The sequence below is a fragment of the Athene noctua genome, chromosome 1 (assembly GCF_965140245.1).
Source record: "Athene noctua chromosome 1, bAthNoc1.hap1.1, whole genome shotgun sequence".
NCBI classification, from domain to species: domain Eukaryota; kingdom Metazoa; phylum Chordata; class Aves; order Strigiformes; family Strigidae; genus Athene; species Athene noctua.
The window spans coordinates 44,453,083-44,473,823 of NC_134037.1; the positions used below are offsets into that span (position 1 = coordinate 44,453,083).

At 37.4% G+C, this 20,741-nt stretch overlaps 1 protein-coding gene across 9 annotated transcripts in view; it reads right to left on the reverse strand.

Moving 5' to 3' along the window:
• EPHA7 (EPH receptor A7) overlaps positions 1-20,741 on the reverse strand; it is a 203,342-nt gene that overhangs the window by 138,911 nt on the left and 43,690 nt on the right. For all 9 annotated transcript variants that reach the window (XM_074896067.1, XM_074896061.1, XM_074896066.1 and 6 more), the window contains 2 exons: positions 7,597-7,752; positions 6,383-6,718 (listed from right to left, as the gene is read on the reverse strand). In XM_074896067.1, the coding sequence (XP_074752168.1) occupies positions 6,383-6,718; positions 7,597-7,752 (492 nt within the window). The remainder of the gene's footprint in view (positions 1-6,382; positions 6,719-7,596; positions 7,753-20,741) is intronic.

Here is a 20,741-nt window from a genome sequence, read left to right on the forward strand (position 1 = left end):
TGTCCAAGTGGAGAGCAGTGTTGAGTGGCATTCTTCAGGGGTCAGTATTAGGACTGGTGCTGTTTAACATCTGTTGGTGGCATGGACAGTGGGATCAAGTGCACCCTCAGCAAGTTTGCTGATGACACCAAGCTGTATGGTGCAGTCAACAGGCTGCAGGGAAGGGATGTGTCATCCAGAGGGACCTTGACAGGCTTGAGATGTGGGTCCATGCAAACCACATGAAATTCAACAAGACCAAGTGCAAGGTCCTGCACATGGGTCAAGGCAATCCCAAGCACAAATACAGGCTGGGGGATGAGTGGACTGAGAGCAGCTCTGAGGAGGAGGACTTGGGGGTGCTGGTTGACAAGAAGCTCAACATGACCTGATAATGTGCGCTCACAGCCTAGAAAGCCAACCATATTCTGGGCTGCATCATGAGAGTTGTGGCCAGCAGGTCGAGGGAGATGATCCTCCCCCTCTACTCTCATGAGACCCCACCCAGAGTGCTGTGTTCAGTGCTGGGGCCCCCAACATAAGGACATGGACCTGCTCAAAAAGTCCAGAGGAGGGCCATGAAGATGATCAGGGGGCTGAAGCACCTCCTCTATGAGGACAGGCTGAGAGAGTTGGGGTTGTTCAGCCTGGAGAAGAGAAGGCTCTGGAGAGACCTTATAGCATCATTCCAGTGCTTAAAGGGGGCTACAGGAAAGCTGGGGAGGGACTCAGGGAGTGTAGTGATAGGATGAGAGGTAACAGTTTTAAACTGAAAGAGGGTAGATTTAGATTAGACACAAGGAAGAAAATTTTTACTGTGAGGGTGGTGAGACACTGGAACAGGTTGCCCAGAGAAGCTGCGGATGCCCCCTCCCTGGAAGTTTTCAAGGCCGGGTTGGACGGGGCTTTGAGCAACCTGGTCTAGTGGAAGGTGTCCCTGACCATGGCAGGGGGGCTGGAACTAGATGACCTTTAAGGTCTCTTCCAACCCAACCATTCTATGATTCTATGATCTTTGTAGCTCCCATTAAACATTAATCCAAGCAAAATAGTAATCCACAATACAATAACTTAACATATATGTTTCTAAAAACCACATCTTAATGAAAACAGTTATTGTTAGTTTTGAGAAGTGACGTTTTATATAAAATAATTCTCCCAGCTCAACAGGTGAAACACATTTGGAAAAGAAAAAAAGTACATTATTTTTATAATCAGAATTCTTTTTACATGAAGCATTTTTTAAAATATATATATATATATATATATAAAGATGATGTAGTCATCAATGTGAGTAAGTTGTTCTATAGTTCAAGGTTAGAAGAGGTAGCATAGCTCAAGAAGTGAAATCACTAGCAGGAAATATCAGATGAAACTTCAAGCTAAAAGAAGTCCATTGATATGGAAAAACATAGAAACTGTTAAATCGGACACTGACTATCTATAATAAGCTGTCATCTATCACCAGAAGTGAATATTGAATGGAAGGTGTAGATGAAGGTTGATTAAAACTTGGTGGCAGAATGGGAAGACCAAAATGGTCTGGGGAAAGGAGAGAAGTGAGAATATGACTAGAACGGTGAGGTCAAAGTGACTGGGAAAGCCACAGGCATAAATCTTCTTGATTGCTGCCTCTGCTGGGGGACAGCTCATTGCTGAAGAAAAGTCAGGCTTCAGTGAGACTGACAGTGAACAGGAAACAAATAGATGGTCAATAGTGCAGAGACTATGAAAGAGTAGACTTTAAAAAATGAGTAGAGATAATTGAGAGCTGGGGAAAATGTGAAGAGAAACAAAGAAGAGAAAAATGATGAGCATCAACAATGAAAGGAGAATGCAAACTAGAGGAGAATGCAAAATGTCTCCCCTATTTAGAAAGACCTCACAAGTACCTAAGAAAGGCAGAACCCATCACACAGCTTTGCATAGGGGATGGCTTATTTCCTTAATGCATACAATCATTTTTTTCTTGATGTGTATATCAGTGGTACTACTGCTAATAGTCAAGATTTTGTAGCATGTATTGATTTTTTCTGTTCAAGTCGCTGGGATAACGCAACTTTGAAAAATTCCGTTTCCTTTGGGCTTTTTTTAAACTTTTTTTTTTTTTTTTTTAAATTTGGGAATCTGTTTTTTGTAGGAAAAGGTCTGAAAATTGAACTGTAAGATATAAAAAAAAAAAAAAAAAAGGAAAAGCAAATCAACATATATAAAAGAAATTTTTACTATAAAGAAATTTTTACTAAAAAAACGTTTTTCAAGACTAAGCCTTGAGTATGGAATTGTCAGCATCAAGTGCATCTGAAGGTGCAGCATGACCTAAGAGTACTGTGGGGCACTTTTGTCTTGCTGTAGAACAGGTAGCGAGCACTAGCAAGCGCTCCCTGCAATAAGCCCAGAGAGTACACTTAGGAACAGGCATTGGCATTACGTTTTAACTTCTGTTTGTCATGTTTGGTTACGATAATAAGACATGATGTGTGTCCCCTTGGATATGACTTTTTCTTTCCAATTACTATAAAGGTAACTTAAACTGGATCAGGACAGATACTTAAATTTTCTCAAACTCTGATAAATGTTGGGATCCATCCAAACTATCTTAAGTTTTCTCAAAGTCAGGCTAGGTTGGGTGAATATCAGCCTTTATCAGAAACAAGTCCATTGCCCATTCAGACAAATTCCAAAAGAAAGAATGTAGAGAGATTTAAAATCACACTATCTTTGCAAAAGCATCAACAGAAAAATTATATAATTGTTATTGAAACACATGTTTTTTTAAAGGTTTGAAAGTATATAAATAAAAAATCCAACCAATATTCATCTGCTGTGAAAACTACCCAATTCCATTAGCCTTTTGAATGGTGTATGGAAAAAATGTAAAATTCGTAAAGGAATTTGATGGATCAAAAGAAACTACCAGTACCACTGAAAGGTGAATAACTTCTTAGGGAAGTGATAAATTTTCTCTTTGGTAAACAACCATTCGATAAGCTTGCAAAGGTAGTGTTTGTCAGCTGTTTGCCAGCTGCAGCTCTTCAGTACATTCACCTATTGTAACTGGGGCTTAGTCACATTTAAATCTAAATTCTACATGGATGCAGGAGTTCCCATAGATCAGCTTGCAATACTGGGATGACAACCTGTATTCTTTATATGCTGCTGGATAGGCAAGATATGAAACAAGATGGTTTACTCCTGGGAGACTTAGTGCACTTAATCTTTTACCTCTGATTCTGGCTCAGTTCTTTCATGCTTTTGTCACAAAACAAAACAAAACAAAACGCCTCATGGTTCTTGGCTGCAGTATCAAAAATATGCCATATGACAACTGATAGCCTAGTCACAAAGTCTTTATAACACAAGGAACAAATAGTGATGTGCCATATATATATACATATATATATGAGCAATGAGAAATGCTACCTACCCCCTTACAGTCATTTTATTGTTATTTCCACAAATATAAATAGTTTTTATCAACCACCTGGTTCTTTACTGTGACATGCTCTCTTTGTCTCATCAGAAACTTGTTGTGTGTGGGTGAAGAAAAACGGAATATATTCCATCACCCCATTCTTTTATCAATAATTTCCTGTTATCATTACACAATGATTTGAATTTTGTGAATATGGTCACAAAAGATCAATTCAATTAAATCAGAACTACAAAGGGAAAATCTCACTGCAAGACTCTGTACAACTGGTGAACCCAGTAATTATATATAGCCACCTATTGTGCTAGCATAATAACCTGTGAAGAAGGTTTAGTTAGACACATTTACAGACATAAAAAGCAATATGGGCATAGAAAAAGTAATTTTTGCCAAAAGTATAGAACACTCACACAGTAACAAATGAGAGCTGCATGAATCCTAGTTTACTTGGCTATAAATAAATCCAACATTTTCTTTCTCTCCATGGTAAAATAAAATAGGAGCACAGAAGCATAACAGTCTCTTTTGAGTAACCAGTCTCTTTCTGTTCAATTATAGTCATCAATCTGTTCCACCTAAAATACTTTCCTCCTTGAGAAACCAAAGAAATCAGTATTAGGATCCAAAACATGCTGTTGTGAAAATAATGTAAAAGAGGTCTTTCCTTTTGGTGAATGCATTTGTTCGGAAAGACTGCATTTTCTTTAACATGAATTTTGTAATTTGGGAGAAAAAAATGCTGCATTTATACGGCACCTTTAATCAGAAAATCTTGAAGAGCTTGGTAAGGAAGTGTAGGGGTTACCTTCATTTTACAGAGAGAAAAAACTGCAACAAAGACAGCTTAAAGCCTTTTTTTTTTTTTTTTTTTCCCCAAAAAAATCTGTTTCCTATGTATATTCCTTTTAGATGCACAACTGGAAGCCTTTAAATCCTGATATTCAGAAGTGCTAAACAGACAAAGCCTCAGTTCTACAAATACCTTTTCTCTCAACAGTGACAGTGTTAAATTCTGTAGCACTGGGCAAGGCTTGCCTGTGCGTAATCCCACAGCAGACTGGAGAGCAGAGAAAGAACAGAGTCAGGTCGTCTGCTTCCTGCTACATGCTCTTACAAAACTTATCAAGGAGGGTGAAGGCTTTTCTATTACTTGAAATCACTAGGTGAAGTCTAGATGTTGTCTCTAATATATATGCAAGCTATAGTTTAACTAACATCTCTGGCCTTGATGTGAGGATCATTTCATGAAATCATATAGCTTGTGTTAATTATAACAAAGGATAACCATATTATGACTTCTGGTCTGAAAAACCCTATAAATCTATGACTATGACAACACAAGAGAATTAACTGTAATGAATTATCTTGGGGGTAACACAACAAACTTCTGATTAAGGTTTTCTCATCTCCCTGAGATGTGGTACTAGCTACCAGTTTGCACTGGCTCTGCCTTTACCCTGTGTGCCACTGAACCATCAAAGCACATAAAGCCAGTTTGATTTAGCTAAACAGGAAAAAGTCCAAGCCCTCTTCTTCATTAGGTAGTTCTCTGCAGACATCTACAGAGAGCAGACCACTGTCCACTTGTGCACATTTGAAGAATTACAGAGAATTATTTTAAAGATGAAAGATCAAGGTGCCAAAATAATATAATCTCTGATGCAAAAATAATTTCAAGGTAAGTTTTCTGTGCTCAAAATCTCATTGTAAACTACAAGAACTGAATGAGCACAGAGACCAATCCTCTCAATCACAGGGATGGTTCCAAAATAATGTAAAATGTGCATTTGGTATCCAGGAAAGCACTATGGGGAAATTAAATAACCCATAAATATTCCAGCCTAACTTTAACAACTATATAAACCATCCTAGGTTTGGGGGAGAGAGGGAATGTTTTGAATTCAATTTCTTGTCCTTTTTTCTTTTTTTTTTTTTTTTGATACAACCATATTTAAAGTGCAAAATAACTACAGTTTTTGCTCTTTGCTCATTGCCCCTATATGGTGAGTTTGTCCTCAGTTCAAAGTATTACTGTAGGGGATCATTTCTACTGCACTAAAAAAGAATAGCTTGATCACAGGCATTAAAATTTCCTCCAAGGTGTAAGTACACATTGGTCAGCTGTTCTTACAGCAAGCATCTGTTATTCACTTCATATTTTAAGGTATTTCTTCAGAAACCAGATCTTTTAATTAATGTTCAGTTTAAGATCTTTCGTTCAATGCATAAAAGATTAGTTTTACTATCCTCTCTTAAAGCCCACATTGCACTACCGTAGATTCAGAGGCCTATAATTTTTATCAACAAGCAGCTCATCATTTCAAAAACCTAAATCAAGAAATTCCTTTTTTTTTCACTCAGCATGCACACAACTAAAGTCCTTTTCTCCCCTAGGCGTCATGCTACTTTGATTTTATTTTCCCTGACATTTCACCTGTCAGATTATGGTAAGTAGAAGAAACAAAGAATAATCATCACATTCTCACTGAATCTCAGAATCATATCTGGAAATATAAGATAAATTAGAAAAAATATCCTGAGGGAAAACATTAACACTGAAAACACCATCAGATGTCCAAATCACTTTCCAGTGGCCTAGGTTTAAAAAATTCAGAAAGGAAGCCTGCACATGACTGTCACGGCTACTTTTTTAATCTTCAAATACTAGGGAATGACCTACAATGGCGTAAGAAAAAAAAAAGTTGCAGACTTAAGAAAACCTATTTAATGATAAAGCTGTATGTCTTCTTTAAGTCTTTCATGAATGCTTTCTAAAAGCAATCCTGAGGCCAAGAAACAGGACAGGTTATCATGAAATAGTGTAAGCTCCAATTAACTAGTTGGCAAGGTGAAAAGATTAATGAGCCAGAACACACCAAACATGCTCCTGATTTACTGCATCTGTAGTTTGCATGTTCCCAATTTCTCTCAGTCTCATGGTGTTGAGATTCATAAGTGATGAAAACTTACCTGCTTGACCGGTGGTAATACTGACAGCTGCAAAAAGCCTCTGGGAACGACTCAAGTCAGAAACTCCATTCACAGCTTCAACTTCAAATGTGTAGTTAGCATGAGCTAGCAGGTCCATGACAGTGACATAGTTATCTACTAATCCAGTTTGCTGGGGCATATATCCAATGTTGCTCCCACAGGGAACACATTCGCCCTGCTCCCAGCTGCACCTCTTGCACAAAATGCGGTACGTCACATCATTTCTTCCCCCATTGTCAGCAGGAGGACTCCACTCCAAGCTCACGGTAGTCTGGTTGATATTGAAAATAAGGTTCTGTGGTGCAGATGGAGGTCCTACGTAACAAACAAAAAGTCCACGGTAATTGTTCAGAACCACAGTGGGATGTGTAGCTAGCATTTTAATTACCGAGACAGAAAATAGTAGAAGCATTTTTCTCCACATAAACATTTCATTATTTTTAGTACAAGCTGCATAAAAGCTTCCTTGAACTCACTTGGCAAAAGCTTTATTTATTTTCCATTAAGGCATCAGAATAACAATTGTCTGTATATTTACTGCAACTGACTTTAGCCATTTCTCTTCTGTGCAATTAAAAGGATTGGTTAATGTACCTTAAAGGATGTCTTTTATAGGTTTCCCAAGTATGGGATTTGTTCATCTCTTCTAAAAAAACTGCACCAACTGCATCTAGTTCTTTGTTATCAGCTATGATATGATATACAGAGTTATCTGGTGCTGCTTTGGATTTAGGAGATTTCCACTATTTGAACCACCAATCTGTGTAAACTAGTCCATTTGCAGTTAGAAGGTTAAGCCAGATCCAATTACAGTTCAATCAAAGCTCAGATCTGCACAGGTTTCATTCTTCATGTTACTCATTTTGGTATTATATCACAGAAAGCACTTTGTCTACAACAGTTTTACAGCCATGGGAAAACTATGTCTGTATTCTATCTATTACAATAGGTTAGTTACACGCTTACACAACATGCAATATTTTCCAGTGTTATATCAAGCAAACATGAAAATTGTATTTATGTTGATTCTATATTCTCTGTCAACTTTTCTTCCTCTATGTCTTTCAAATTCTTTTACTGTTGTAAATGTACTTTTCAAATATAGGAAAATCCAACCAAAACTACTAGCTACAAGTGGCTGCACCTGGTTGGTTAAGTAATGTCCTCTACTATTAAATTCAAGACTGACTCACTTGTGCATGCGACATATGGTGGATCAGAAGGTGCTCTATAATAGCTATCTTCACAATCACATCTTGAAGATCCTTCCTTGTCAGAGAAACTGTGAGTAGGGCAGCGGGAGCACTGCAGATCTTGTGAGGAGGATTTGTAGAACCCACGGCCACAAGCTAAGGCAGAACAAAACAAATTAAGGTTTAAATTTTCATGGACTATTATCCTGAGCTTTTTTGTCTCTGTCACATGAGGTACACATTCCTGTAAACTTCTAAACTACCATTCTGTTATGTTGACGCAAGCAAGATATTATGCTCATAATTTCCTTTTCTTCAGTTGATGCTGGTAATGATTTTATGGCATTTTTTTGAGTTCGAGCATACACTACAAATACCTCAGCAGTTGGCAGCACAATATTTTAACACAGAGGGCCACGGAAGTATAACAAGCATCTGTTTTTCACCAAAGAAGAGTGCAATAATGGTGTGAAACAGCTGGATGCCTGCAATAGGCCTAAACAAGGGGAAGGCAGTCCTAAAGCTTTGCTCTAAGGCTACTGAAGTGTTTCTGGTATCTGAATTAATTTGGAATTAATGGAGCAAAAGTTACTCTTCCCTGGTCTGAGAAGCACAAAGAAGCTGTAACCCACCAGTGAACCCTGATTCCAAGGAAAAGAATGAGGTGTGAACACTTGTTGGACAGACAACACTGGTAGGAACAAGCAGAAAGAGGAGGAGGGAAGACAGCGTAAGCTGCAAAATTGGTTTTTCCAGTTTCACAGAGACAACTAGGCTGAAATGATTTTAATAAAATTTTCAAAGGAAACTTAAAAGGTAGATAATTGGAAATACTCTTATAAGATAATTTCATACTTTGGTTTGGCCACTGCAAACCCATGCAAGTTAAAAAATATGTTGAGTTCTGAAACTGATGTTTAAAAATATTTTTTTAGCTACTTCCACAGTTCCCAAAGCAGAAACACCCATAAAACACACTTATAATGACACTTACAAGCAGAGAACTGCAACCTAGACAGCCAGCTTAAGAATGGATAAACTATGAGAGCTGTAGGGGATGAGAAAGAGGGAAGTGGGGATCAGACAACACTAAAACTGGAAACAGATTAAGACTCCATTTCAGCACTGAGATTATGGGCAAATTTACAGACACTATCAGCAGGAAAAAAATAACACTAATGTCCTCCAGAATTTTCTAATAAAGCAAAGGCTTTTTCAACCATACTATTTTATGCTTTTTTTCTAACCCTAACAGACAGTCTAACCTTCTTAAGCCATTACATGTATGCAAAGAAAAGGGCCAGCGAGTGGAACACAGTATTATTTGGTATCAAAATATTAAAGCTAGTTAAATAGTCATTCTGTATTCAGAGAGAGAGAATTTACTTTGGTTATACTCATATTTGCTTGGATATTTTCTCAGAACAGAAATGCAAAGTATCCAAAGACACTGATATTTGGAACTGTTATTTCAGTTGTCTGGTATCACAGTGATGGCAAGAGCATGAAAACAATGAGCTTTATCCAAACCTCACTGAAGCAACGAGGAGTGTCTTTGACTTTAATAGCCTTTGGACTGGACCCACAGTGCAGCCACAGAGACATAATTTATAAATCTGATTAATTTTATGCAACTGAGAGGAAAAAAAATCGTGGTAGTACTTAAGAAAACAGTAGATTAAAGTTGATGAATTAGGTAAATCAACGGTGGATCATACCAGTATAAAATGCTAGGAAATTCTGGCTATTACTCTCAATATACTAACTTTCTAAAGAAAAATATGCCTAAAGGACAGAAATTGCCATAACATTTAGAGTTTGTTATGCTGAAAAAAACAGTGGATGGAAGCTAAATTACCTGGCAAAGAAAATTAGCATGCAAAGCATGTATTCTTTGACTTTGACAAAGGGGCACAAGTTTACATTAGAAGAAAATCTAGCCCTGCTTGTAAAACATGGTGTAGTTTGATTCTACCACAGTAGCTGTCATATATGCTATTTAGATAAAAAGACAGAAAGAATTTGGGAGAAATACTTTGGATAAATTTCACCTGTGAATTCATGGTTGTGGCAAATGTAATGCATAATTATCCTTTTACACCTTCATTCAAGATTGTTTCAGAATTTCCCAACTAAAGACAAAGAGAACAAAAGCTGAACTGATTTGTATGCATGTACTTTAAAACATATATTTAAACTTCTGTCTGCTCTTTCAGTACTTGCAATTGAAATGTAGATAAAATTACCAAATAATAGTTTCCTGCCTTCCTTAAATAGTCATGTTCCTCTCATACCAAGCAAAATGCTGGACAAATACACCGGGTCTTCCAGCACGTAGCCCTCTGCAAAGCAAAGAGCATTTTAAAAGGCAAAGATCCCTACTGTGTTTCCAGTCTGTCCTTCTCAGCAGGGAACATTACAAAGCAAAGACGCAGAGGGTAAAATAGAGATTTCAGACAGAAATAACAAAATGTAAACAGAAAATCCCTTTTCTTTTTTCTTTTTTTTCCTGATGACTTGATCAAGACATTTATATGCTTAGTCACTTACTATTTAAAGTAAGAGTGCATTTCTTATTAGAGTTCAAAGGATCTGAATGTCTGTAACTAGTTTACATGACTGAAAGCCATTTATTCTCCTGCGCAGCATACCACAAGCAGCAGGTTCAGGCACTCGTACCATGCTACCATTCCATTAGTCTTTTTCTAGTTAGAGGCTTCTGATGACATTTAATAACCATCCCTTCAACTTATACACCCCATAAATATAAGGGATAGAATATTCCAGCCTTGAAATTTTTAACACTATGAAAACAGTGCTTTTAAAAGGGATTTTTAAAAACTTTAATAGTTCTTTAGAAAGGAGGGTATGCAGGAGTAAATATCGTAAATAAAAGTACTCATGGGAGGAATACAACTTAATTATTTTCCCATGTTTCCTCATAAATTTAAATTTGTCACAAAAATTTGTTTTTTTCAGCCTAACAGTGGAATACTTCTATTACTCAAAAATTGGTGACCTGTGAATATTTATCTTTTTTTAACACATAACATTGTCCTTGCCAAGAAACTTACAACTGAAAACTCTACCAAGACAGGTTGTTACATGGACCACTTATGAAGGTGTGATAACTTGCTAGTGAACTATTACAGATCCTGGATGGGAAAGAACCATTCAAAAATACATTTTTGATCCTTTTTTGTCCTCCCTTTTGTCTTATCTTGTCAAATGGCCATGGTGAATTTTTTTATATTACAAGTAATTTAAATACATTGCTTTGTTCTACACTATTTTAAATCCACCTATTTTGATCCAATTTAGTCTTTTATGTAATATTTTTAAGATCACAGGAACAGGTGGTATAGAATCCCCACTGCCCCTACCTGCATAAGCAACATTAAGAAAATGCTAATTGTAAAAAAAACCCCAACACATTAGCCAAACATTACTCAGAGCTCTGTACATGCAAATCTGAATGTGATAAATACAGGTACTGTTCCATGAAAGTATCTCATGGCAAAGCTTGAGGCAACTCAAACTGCATTTGATCACATCCATTTTAATATTTCATTAGTGCAGGAGAGCACTCAGCAGCAGCACTTCTTCCCTATAAAGGGAGCCTGTATTGTAAATCAAGGTACAGAACCCAAGCATGGAAGATATGCAGGAGGGTGTAACTGGCGAGGCAGCACTCTAATGTTGTAGCCATAATCCTCATTATTGTTGATCTGAGTAAAATGTGAACTCATTTGATCCTCCCCAAGCAAGTTAAGATCCCAGAGTAGTTTTGTTACTGAAGGGCTTCTGGGGTACTGAAAAAGATGGGGAGGGGGAAAGGGAAGAAAGCCAGCATAAATTTATTTCCATTCACTGTGGTGTGTCATTTACAGCTGCTAATTTAATAGAACAGCTCTTCCCAGATGAAGCTCCTATTTTGTTCAAACAGCTGCTCCAAAGTCTTTTAGCTTCCAGGAAGGGGTTTCAAACCAAGAACAGTCAAGTTTACTGACAGCACAAAGACACAGAATAACATCTACCAGCTAACCTAACCCAGTCTTCAAATAATGCAAAAGTTAGTTGCTAATTCTTTCCCCATATACCACAAAATCAACAATAAATACAAAAGAAAGCTATGCTTCAGCTAAGGCACAATCCTTTGCTTAATACCTTAGCCTCACAACCATTAGGGATTGACCATCAGTGACCCTCCCAGGGCTGCCTAACACCTTGGATTTGTTTACTTGTCTGCGATAGGCATGCCTGCACCCCAGAGCAAATCTTTCCACCTCCTCTACGAAGCAAGAGGGAAGCTGGCAGAGTTCCACTGTGAAATACAAAGACGATGTGAACAGCCCTCAGATGAGTGAGCAGAGCGGCAGTTTGAAACTGAGCTGGGCATTGTCGTTTCATATTTAACTTCCTTGCCTGGAAGCCCTAGATAAAGTGGTACACTATTCTGTCTGCATATGATGAAAGACCCTGGTGAAGATGACACTAGCAGTCTTTCTTGGCTTGGACTATGTTGCTTTCTTACAGATCGAGTAGCACTCAGACATAACAAGGACATATCGTGACAGTAGGGTCCAGTACACAGCTGGGCAAGGTTGCAGTGTCAGTGCATGGTACTCATTCAAGTACACATTTAGCATATGCCACTGCAGTCAGTGCAATGACAAACATTTTGAGCCATTGTGTTTGGTATTGTTTAAAGGCCTGTACAAATACCATAAATAATGGAATACTGCAAAGCAACAAGTGAATACTGAGGAATGAACACACACTAATAAGAACTATGATGCCACATCTGTGGCACAAGGCATTAGCTGTTGTAAATAGATGATGCTGACTGCAGTTTATGTAGAAAAACAGCAGCTTCTCTGCTGTGAGCTCATCATATGCCTTAGTGGCCTGGTAGTGACCAAACAATGTCTATTTTCTTTTCATATTTATAAAAAAATAAATCCAAAAAACTCTGGAAGGCAGAAAGAAGGCAGATGTAGAGACCAGCAAACAGCAGTCTGGAGTCCCACAGGTAGGACCGGAAAAAGGATAAAGGGGACGTGTTAAGTACTGATCATTTTTATGTAACATTTTCACTATAAACACTATAAAGATTAATTTTGCTTCTAAGAGAGATAGGGAACTTAAACTGGGAGGGATGATGTAAATATGGTGAGGGCTATGAGTGACGTGTAACAACCGATATTTATATAACCAAAGGAGAAAGAGTAAACAGTTGTATGGCAATGACACATTAATCAAGAAAATTATTTGTTACTACAATAATCTAAATAAAATTTTAAAAATAAATCTCCATTTGTAGAAGTGCAAGGCTTCCAGGTGGCATAACAGCTTAAGACTTAAAGGGCATGCAATTGTTTCAGCATGTTAGACACTTGATTGAACATGGCTTTGATAATTTTTGAGATTATATGAAAATAATTAAACATAAGGAGGTGACTGCACTAATTACTGTTTGATCCCATTATAAAAAGTAGACTGGTGTGAGGGGAGAAAAATAAAGATGACATACTGCTCTAGCAGAGCAAGAGAGCTTGTCTGTTTATTCTGGTTTCCTTGCCATTCTCTGAGTTTGCCGTCACGACTAAGTGGCATACATGCCATAGTTTCATGCACACTGAAGAAGGTGAGACTAACATTTAAAAACAGATACTTTTTCAAAGTCATCATCAAAGGATGGCAAAGGAGTACTCACAGAGTTTCAGCAGCAGCACTATTCCTTACAAACTTGGAATAACAGCCTGGTCCCACTGAGAACCACAGCAAAATGACTGCCCACCTTGGGAGAGCTCAGGTTTTCCCTTGGGTTCTTCCCTCCTCTTTACTTGAATAAAGTAAAATGGCTATATGTTAAAGTGATGCTATACATTGTATTTTTTCCTACAGGCAGTGGGCTAGAGTTTGTTTTATGTCTGTGTGGACATAAGCTCCCATTCTTGTGATTTGTTTTGCATTATCAGCTCTCTATTTCTACCATCACCAAACCTGTGAACATTAAAGACAATTCAGCTAACCCCCTTTCCACAGAAATTATGTATATACAAGGAGTTTGTGCAGATGTTTCCTCGATGAAGTTATGCAGCTGCAAAGACTTTATTAATTATAAAATGCAAAATGGATTGTTCTGTAATTGGAAATCTCTGGGGCTCTGATACATTTGAAAATTAACATGCAGGTATGTATGTTAAGGACATAGATGGATGTTGCTAGATTATTTATTACAGATGGATATTTTAGCTAATGCAGAAAAAAAGGCTGGTCTTTCTCCACTGGAGCTTTCAAATATTGGCTTCATATTAATGTCTGTGGTTCCGCAACTCAGGACTGAAAGCACAGCTTGCAGAAACAGTACTCCCACTGCTAGTGTTGCTGACCTCATCTGCGATGGACAGGTCCAGAATCTTTATTTTAATCCTATTGACAGTGCCTCAGTGGGAGTAATTATAACAGTCAACCACAAATACATACCTCCTGTCACTGATATATTAGGGTTTTTCACAACAAAAATGAGCAGCAGACAAGGAGGATGAAAACAACATGGGGTAGTGATTATAGCAGGATTTGTCAACCCCCTACTCTATTAACCTGCTACAAACATATGACAATTTGTCATGGGAGACACCAAAAATACAAAATGTTTAATCTTCCACAGTATCAAAGATAAAAATTTGAAAATAATTTGGGGGGCATTGTTCTCTTACAGGATCCTTGGCTGCTAGATCACAATATCAGCCACAGGCACTTTTTAACCAAAGTATCTGAAAGATTTAGATAAACTGAAAGCAGACCATTATAAAATAATTCCCAAATGTGGATTTCAGTGTGAAATACTAGACATAAGAAATCCAGTAACAAAAGGAGACTTTATAACCTCTGATCCCTTTTTCCATATAATTTGTGTATGTTCAAGTCATGACTATGTTTGAAACTGTAAATTACTTTTATAGTGAGAAATGGCATCTGTTATGCCTTCTCAGGCACCTAATATATATTGTTTTATAAGGAGCTTAAACTGTAGTATTTTATTTGTCTAACTACTATGCAATGATAAATGTCTAGCTGAAAAAGATGTTTATTTTAGCTTGATTTTTAAACTGCAATAGCATCTAAAGATTATTCCTGATTCAACCAAGGAATTATTTTGTATGGTTTAGCCAGAGTAAACTCAAGAGTCTTAATGGTGCCTCAGCTATAGTGTGAATGACATATCCAAATAGGGTTGTCCCATGGCTGCATACCATCATCCACTGAATGTTTGCTGTTGCCTGTCAGGAATCTCTCAGACCTCGTATTCATTTCCCAAACCTAATATGCCCTTGTTGTCCCAAGTCCTGCTAATGTCTTTTGAGAGATGTTCAGATGCTGCTGTTCACACAAATAGAGATATGTAAATAGAATGTTTGATAAGTAATAGTAACTTATTCCAATTTTTCCACTGAATGAAATGAAACCTTTACTTTTCTACAAATTTGCTTAAAAAAAAAAAAAAAAAAAACACAAACCAAAAAAACCCACAAACTGAGTATGTCATTATCTGTGCCATTTTAACTTATCTAGTTGCAAAGAAACACAGGCACAAAGAAATACTGTGGTGTTTGCCTGGCTAATTTATACACAAGGACAGGGTAAGCAAGCTGAAGAAAATATCTCACAAATCAAAAAATACCCAATGTCACTATACTGTAACAGTGAAATTACTTTGAGTCTAATGATCCTGAATAAGTACATAAAAGACTACATTTAAATAGCAATTAAAGAAACTCTAGCGTAGTCTGAGCAGAATTAATTAAATGGGTAAATTAAAAGTTGTGCATTGAGGCTATGACATAATGTTTCTCTAGATTTTCAGAGTTTGCAAGGACTTGAGCATGTACTTCACTGGAACCACAAATATAAAGCCACCATGAAAACTGGGCGGAAATTAACATGCGAGAGATACAAAGACACAAAAATGCAGACAGATGAACTCTATTACTAAACAGAGTTGAAAAGTGGGTTAGAGAAATGAAAGGAGAAATGATATTCTTGCTTTCCTGTTCATTCTTCTCCTTTTTTTTTTCCTTCCCCATGCCCTTCCTTCAAGATTAGGTTTGCAAGGTGCTCAGGGAGCTTCTGTGCAGAGTTGAGTGACAGCTCAACTGATTAGTCAGACTGGGAGAAAAAGCTTCATACTTTACAGGACATGGTGTAGGTTCTCCAATAGGTATAGGTTCATCAAATAAAATGAATCCATGCCTGAAGTTTTGTCAGCAGTAGAAATTTTACCTGTCTTGTCAGAAGGTTCCCAACCAGTCAGAGAATCAATGAAAAAAATGCACTTGATTTGCTCATAGCTTCTGCATCTTCGGGTTTTGTTTTTTGTTTTCTCCTCTTTTACTGATTTGGTAATATTTAATTAAGAACTTTTTTAAATTTTTACTAAAAATCTGTTAAAACTACAGTGACTAAGAATTCAGCAAATCTAAGACCACCAACTAACTTATGATATGGAAGTCATGATGCTCTGATTGATAGGAAAGTTGTATGATTAACTGAGCAGAATAACACATCCCTTAGATGCATCAGTAGACAAGAAACATTGCTTCAATGAAAAGAAATTGGCTATGAAAACCACAGTGTAAGTGGTAGGCTTTTTTCTAAACACATGTATGAAAAATTTATGCTAAATTTGTCACATTCCTGTATTAATGTCTTTGTCTCTTTTTTTTCCTGAACTTGTACAAAATTAAACTCTAACAGCCATAAGAAAATAAAATATACTGTTGATTAATTTAATGCAATAGATTGTTTTCATGAGCTTCCCTGTTCTTGGGGTGTAGCTCAAACAATGAAGCTCCAAAAAATTCCTTATAGTCTCCAGTGTAGCTAGGTCAACTTACAGTGTTGCCACTTAAATAATAAACTGAGTTTACTGAGTTCAGCAGTGACTTTGACAGTGGCAATATAGGTACCGTACAGGTTTTGTACAGACATACCTTGTCTGTCCATACACAAAAAACCACTTCAAGGTGTTTAATGCGCACTCAGGCTTTGGGATTGCTAACATGTCTTAGGGAAGGTTTCTTGCTGCTTTCTAAAGAGAACAAAATACATCAAAAAAACTCCAAGCAGTGGTGGGATGTATTTTGGATTTGCTTCTTTTATAAATAAAAATACATTAAAATCTGAACATTGTTAAATAATTTGGAAAATATTAAAAAAAAAAATTGAAAAAATATCTTTGAATTTAAAGCCAATGAGATTCCCATGGTCTTCTTGTCTGGCTTTCCAAAGTAGCAAAGGTCTTTGGATTTAATTAAATAAATCTTTAACCTTGAATATTGTGCTCAGTTTGGACCCCTCACTAAAAGAAAGATGTTGAGGTGCTGGAGTGTGTCCAAAGAAGAGCAATGAAGCTGCTGAAGGGTCTAGAGCACAACTCTTAAGAGGAACATCTGAGAGAACTGGGGTTGTTTAGCCTAGAGAAAAGGAGACTCAGGGGAGACCTTATCACTTCCTACAACTACCTGATAGGAGGTTGTAGCAAGGTGGGTGATGGTCACTTCTCCTAAGAAACAAGTGATAGGACAAGAGGAAATGGCCTCAAGTTGCACCAGGGCAAGTTTAGACTGGATATTAAGAAAAATTTCTTCACCGAAAAGGTTGTCAAACACTGGAAAAGGATGCTCAGGGAAGTGGTGAAGTCACCATCCCTGGAGGTGTTTAAAGACATGTAGATGTGCTTAGGCACATGGTTTAGTGGTGGACTTGGCAGTGTTAGGTTAAGAGGTTAGGTTAAGGTATTTTCCAACCTAATGATTCTATGATTCTATAATATTAAAGGTATAATTGTACAGTGGAATCTGAAAATATTGGTTACAATGTAAGACCTGTTATTTTTTTCCTCTTTTACTGATGTTTTTAAGGAACTCCATTATTTTAGACTTTTAGCTTTATTACCTCAAATCTAACAAACAAAAACAAACAAACAAACAAACAAACAAACTAAAAAAAACCCCAAACCTGCCTCTGTCTAAATAGCAACCTCACTGTGCAGCACCACTGCACACAACTACAATATAACAACCTTTTGTGTGGAGCAGTGGACGTATCTCCTGACATGAGCGTCGATAATGCCTATTAAGCCCCCCAAAGGCTCTCATCTCCCTTGCCAAATGAATAGTCATAGTCTTGTCAATTTGGCTGTCAGAGTCCTCTAATCAGGAAGTCACGGTGCTTTTCACCAAACCTCACAAAAGCAGTTTCCAAATGTCTGCAAAAACACTCTCAATCCCTGGATACCCTTATTCTTTCCCAGGGGCAACACCAAGAAACTTTCAAAAGAAGCAGCATGAAATGGTGAAGGGAAGACTCATGTTGATAGATTTTCTGGTGGAGGTGCTTCTAAATTACCATCAGAGGGATAATGGAAATAGGGATAAGTTTTGGTCTATGATAGACACATCAGCCAGGTCTTCCAGCCAAAGAGATCTATGTATGCAGAGATCAAAGTTTCCAACTTGCCTCTCATCTCTCAGAGCTGTTCCTCAGTGGACAAGTCCCACGGCTGTGGGGGACAGACAGTTTATGCTGCCCCAGGAAGAGCAGATGCCTGCAACTAGGAACTTCTCAGGCTGTCTACAGACTGAATTTGCTCCTCTGCAACTTTCCAGGAGAGTCCATATATTGACCTTCCTGACTGACACCAACCATGGGCAGGCATGAGTGGGACAGTGTTGGCTCAGGACAGCTGGATGATACCAGGCCAAGTTTTCCTTCCCGGAATACCACATAGTTCATGTAACACTTGTCTCTAAAAGCCTGGACACTCAGTCAGTCGGGTTTTGCTCAAAGACTTAACACTGATGTCCAAAGTACAATGTAAATTCACCTATGCTGACAAAGGAGTTCCCCAACGGCAATCTATTTCTGCAAGACATAAAAAATATTTTATTATACAGGCACAATCATTCACATGTCACTAATGCCTTATTTACAAAACCTTCTGATATACTACTGTAAAACTAACTTTGTGCTGGGTTTTTTATTGGTTCCTCAGTCCAGTTAACTCTACAGCCACTAAATGTCTGTGAAGGCACAGCACAGGAACAGGGGTCCAAGAAATGGTGGAAACACTTCCTTCATCAGAAATGCTTAATCAACGCACTAATAAAATGCAGTTAGTAAAAATATAATCTGAGTAGCTTCTTGTACTTCCGTGGAGAGAACAGTACTAGGTTTACCCATTCTGTCTATCTTTATGCCATAGAAACTCTCTTTACACAGATGACTCCCTCCTAGCCCCAAAATCCTGCATTACAACAACTGTCCAGATAAAAATATAATGGGAGAGTTTCCTGTGAAGGCCTCAGATAATCTGAAAACCTTTCATTGTTTTCTCCCTTGCAAAATAACGGATGTCTTTTGGGGGAGTCTTAGATCGTATGGTTCAAGGATAAAGTTCTCTGTAAAAGAAGTAGTGCAAATACATCCGTAGACTTCCTGAAGCTTTGAGACAATCAACTTGATGTGAATGTTTAATTTAGCTCTAATGGTGCTTAATAATTTCACTGGCAAGAAATAAACCTGGAGGGCTTACACATAAAATAGAACAGAAGCAGGCATCTCTATAAGCTTTCCAATTGAAATTAAATTAAAATAACTTAATAACACATTTTTGTTTCCTTTGGACAATGACCTACCATTACCATTCCAGGCCTCAATCCAGAAGAAATTTTTCACAGGTTTCTGTAACACATTCCTCAAGGCCATCATTATACAGCAGGCAAATCCATTCAAACAAAAGACCAGCTTCTAAGAACCCACAAGAGAGAAATGACTTCATTTCCACACAATGGCTACAGAATCTAAAAATAACTTCAGCTGCATATCCTGGTTTCAGATATTCCTACATTTAATGTTGATGTTCCTAATTACTCAGAAAAATATGCTCATGCCTATCCGTCCATTGTGCTGCTTTTGGAGGAACTTTAATGCAAAAAAGTAACTGTTCTCAGCAGCTACATTTGCCTTGGAATGGGAAGAAATACAAATACTTCCAGAAAGGAAATAAAAAATACAATCTAATTTCTTTAAGAAGGGATTCCCTTCTAGGTTCATTGACGCCAACAAAATTTTTATCGGTGCACAGACTGGAAACGTAAACTGTCTGTGTAAGTATTTAAATGTAATATTTCAAAATAAAAAAGGATTTAACCTCTTTATCTAAAGATTAGAGTATTGGTTTATTAAGAGATTACAAACACACAACTCCCCTTTAATGGAAAAATAAAAATATAAAGGAAAAGCATTACCATAGTAATTCACTGATACAAAACTGAACTGTAATAAAACATGAAGAAACTTCTGGGTTTGCTTCAGTAAGTCTGTGGCAAGAAAAGACATTGCCAACTCCGACAAATTTATCTGCTACAAGTTTTTATGAGAAAATTTCCCAGATTCACGCAATGCTTTAGTTCCAAATAGTACAGCATAAGTTGTGATACTGTGAAATGAAGTTGTCTTTACTAATTGCATACTCTGAGCAGAAGTGTGTCTTATAGCAGAGAGTGTATCATATCTGCCTGGCTGATCCTTATGATTTGGAAATGTCACTTTCTACTAAGCACAGGGAAAATAGGGAGGGGCAATAAAGCCACTCAAAGATAGCAACCATCCAAAAAAGATAAAGAACACGCTGAGGAAAAGCAGACAACAGATTGCAGAGACAGAACAATCACAGATGGAGGCCAGGTGGGTGGGTCAAACAATTTTTTAAAAAAAAGGTTTATTTTCATATTTAAACAGTACCCCGTTGTGTAAATGTTCAGCAAAGAACTGATAAGAAAATGGATTTGTAAGTGCGTTTGAACAAACAATATGTCTTGTAGTCCAGGGGCTTAGTCATATATAATTAAGGGATAATGTGCATGGTTGAAGAGTGTATGATACTGCAAGTGATTAAATGCCACTGCGAAACAAAGGAGCTACATACCCAAGTAAGCTTTATGGAGCCAGCATGGAGTAATCTTAAAACATGAACTTTCTTTTTCTTAGAGAAGACAAGAGGATATTCATCTAACCATACAAAAGATTTTTTTCACTGAAAATGCCGTGAACTTCCAATACTGCTTCTGCCACCTAAT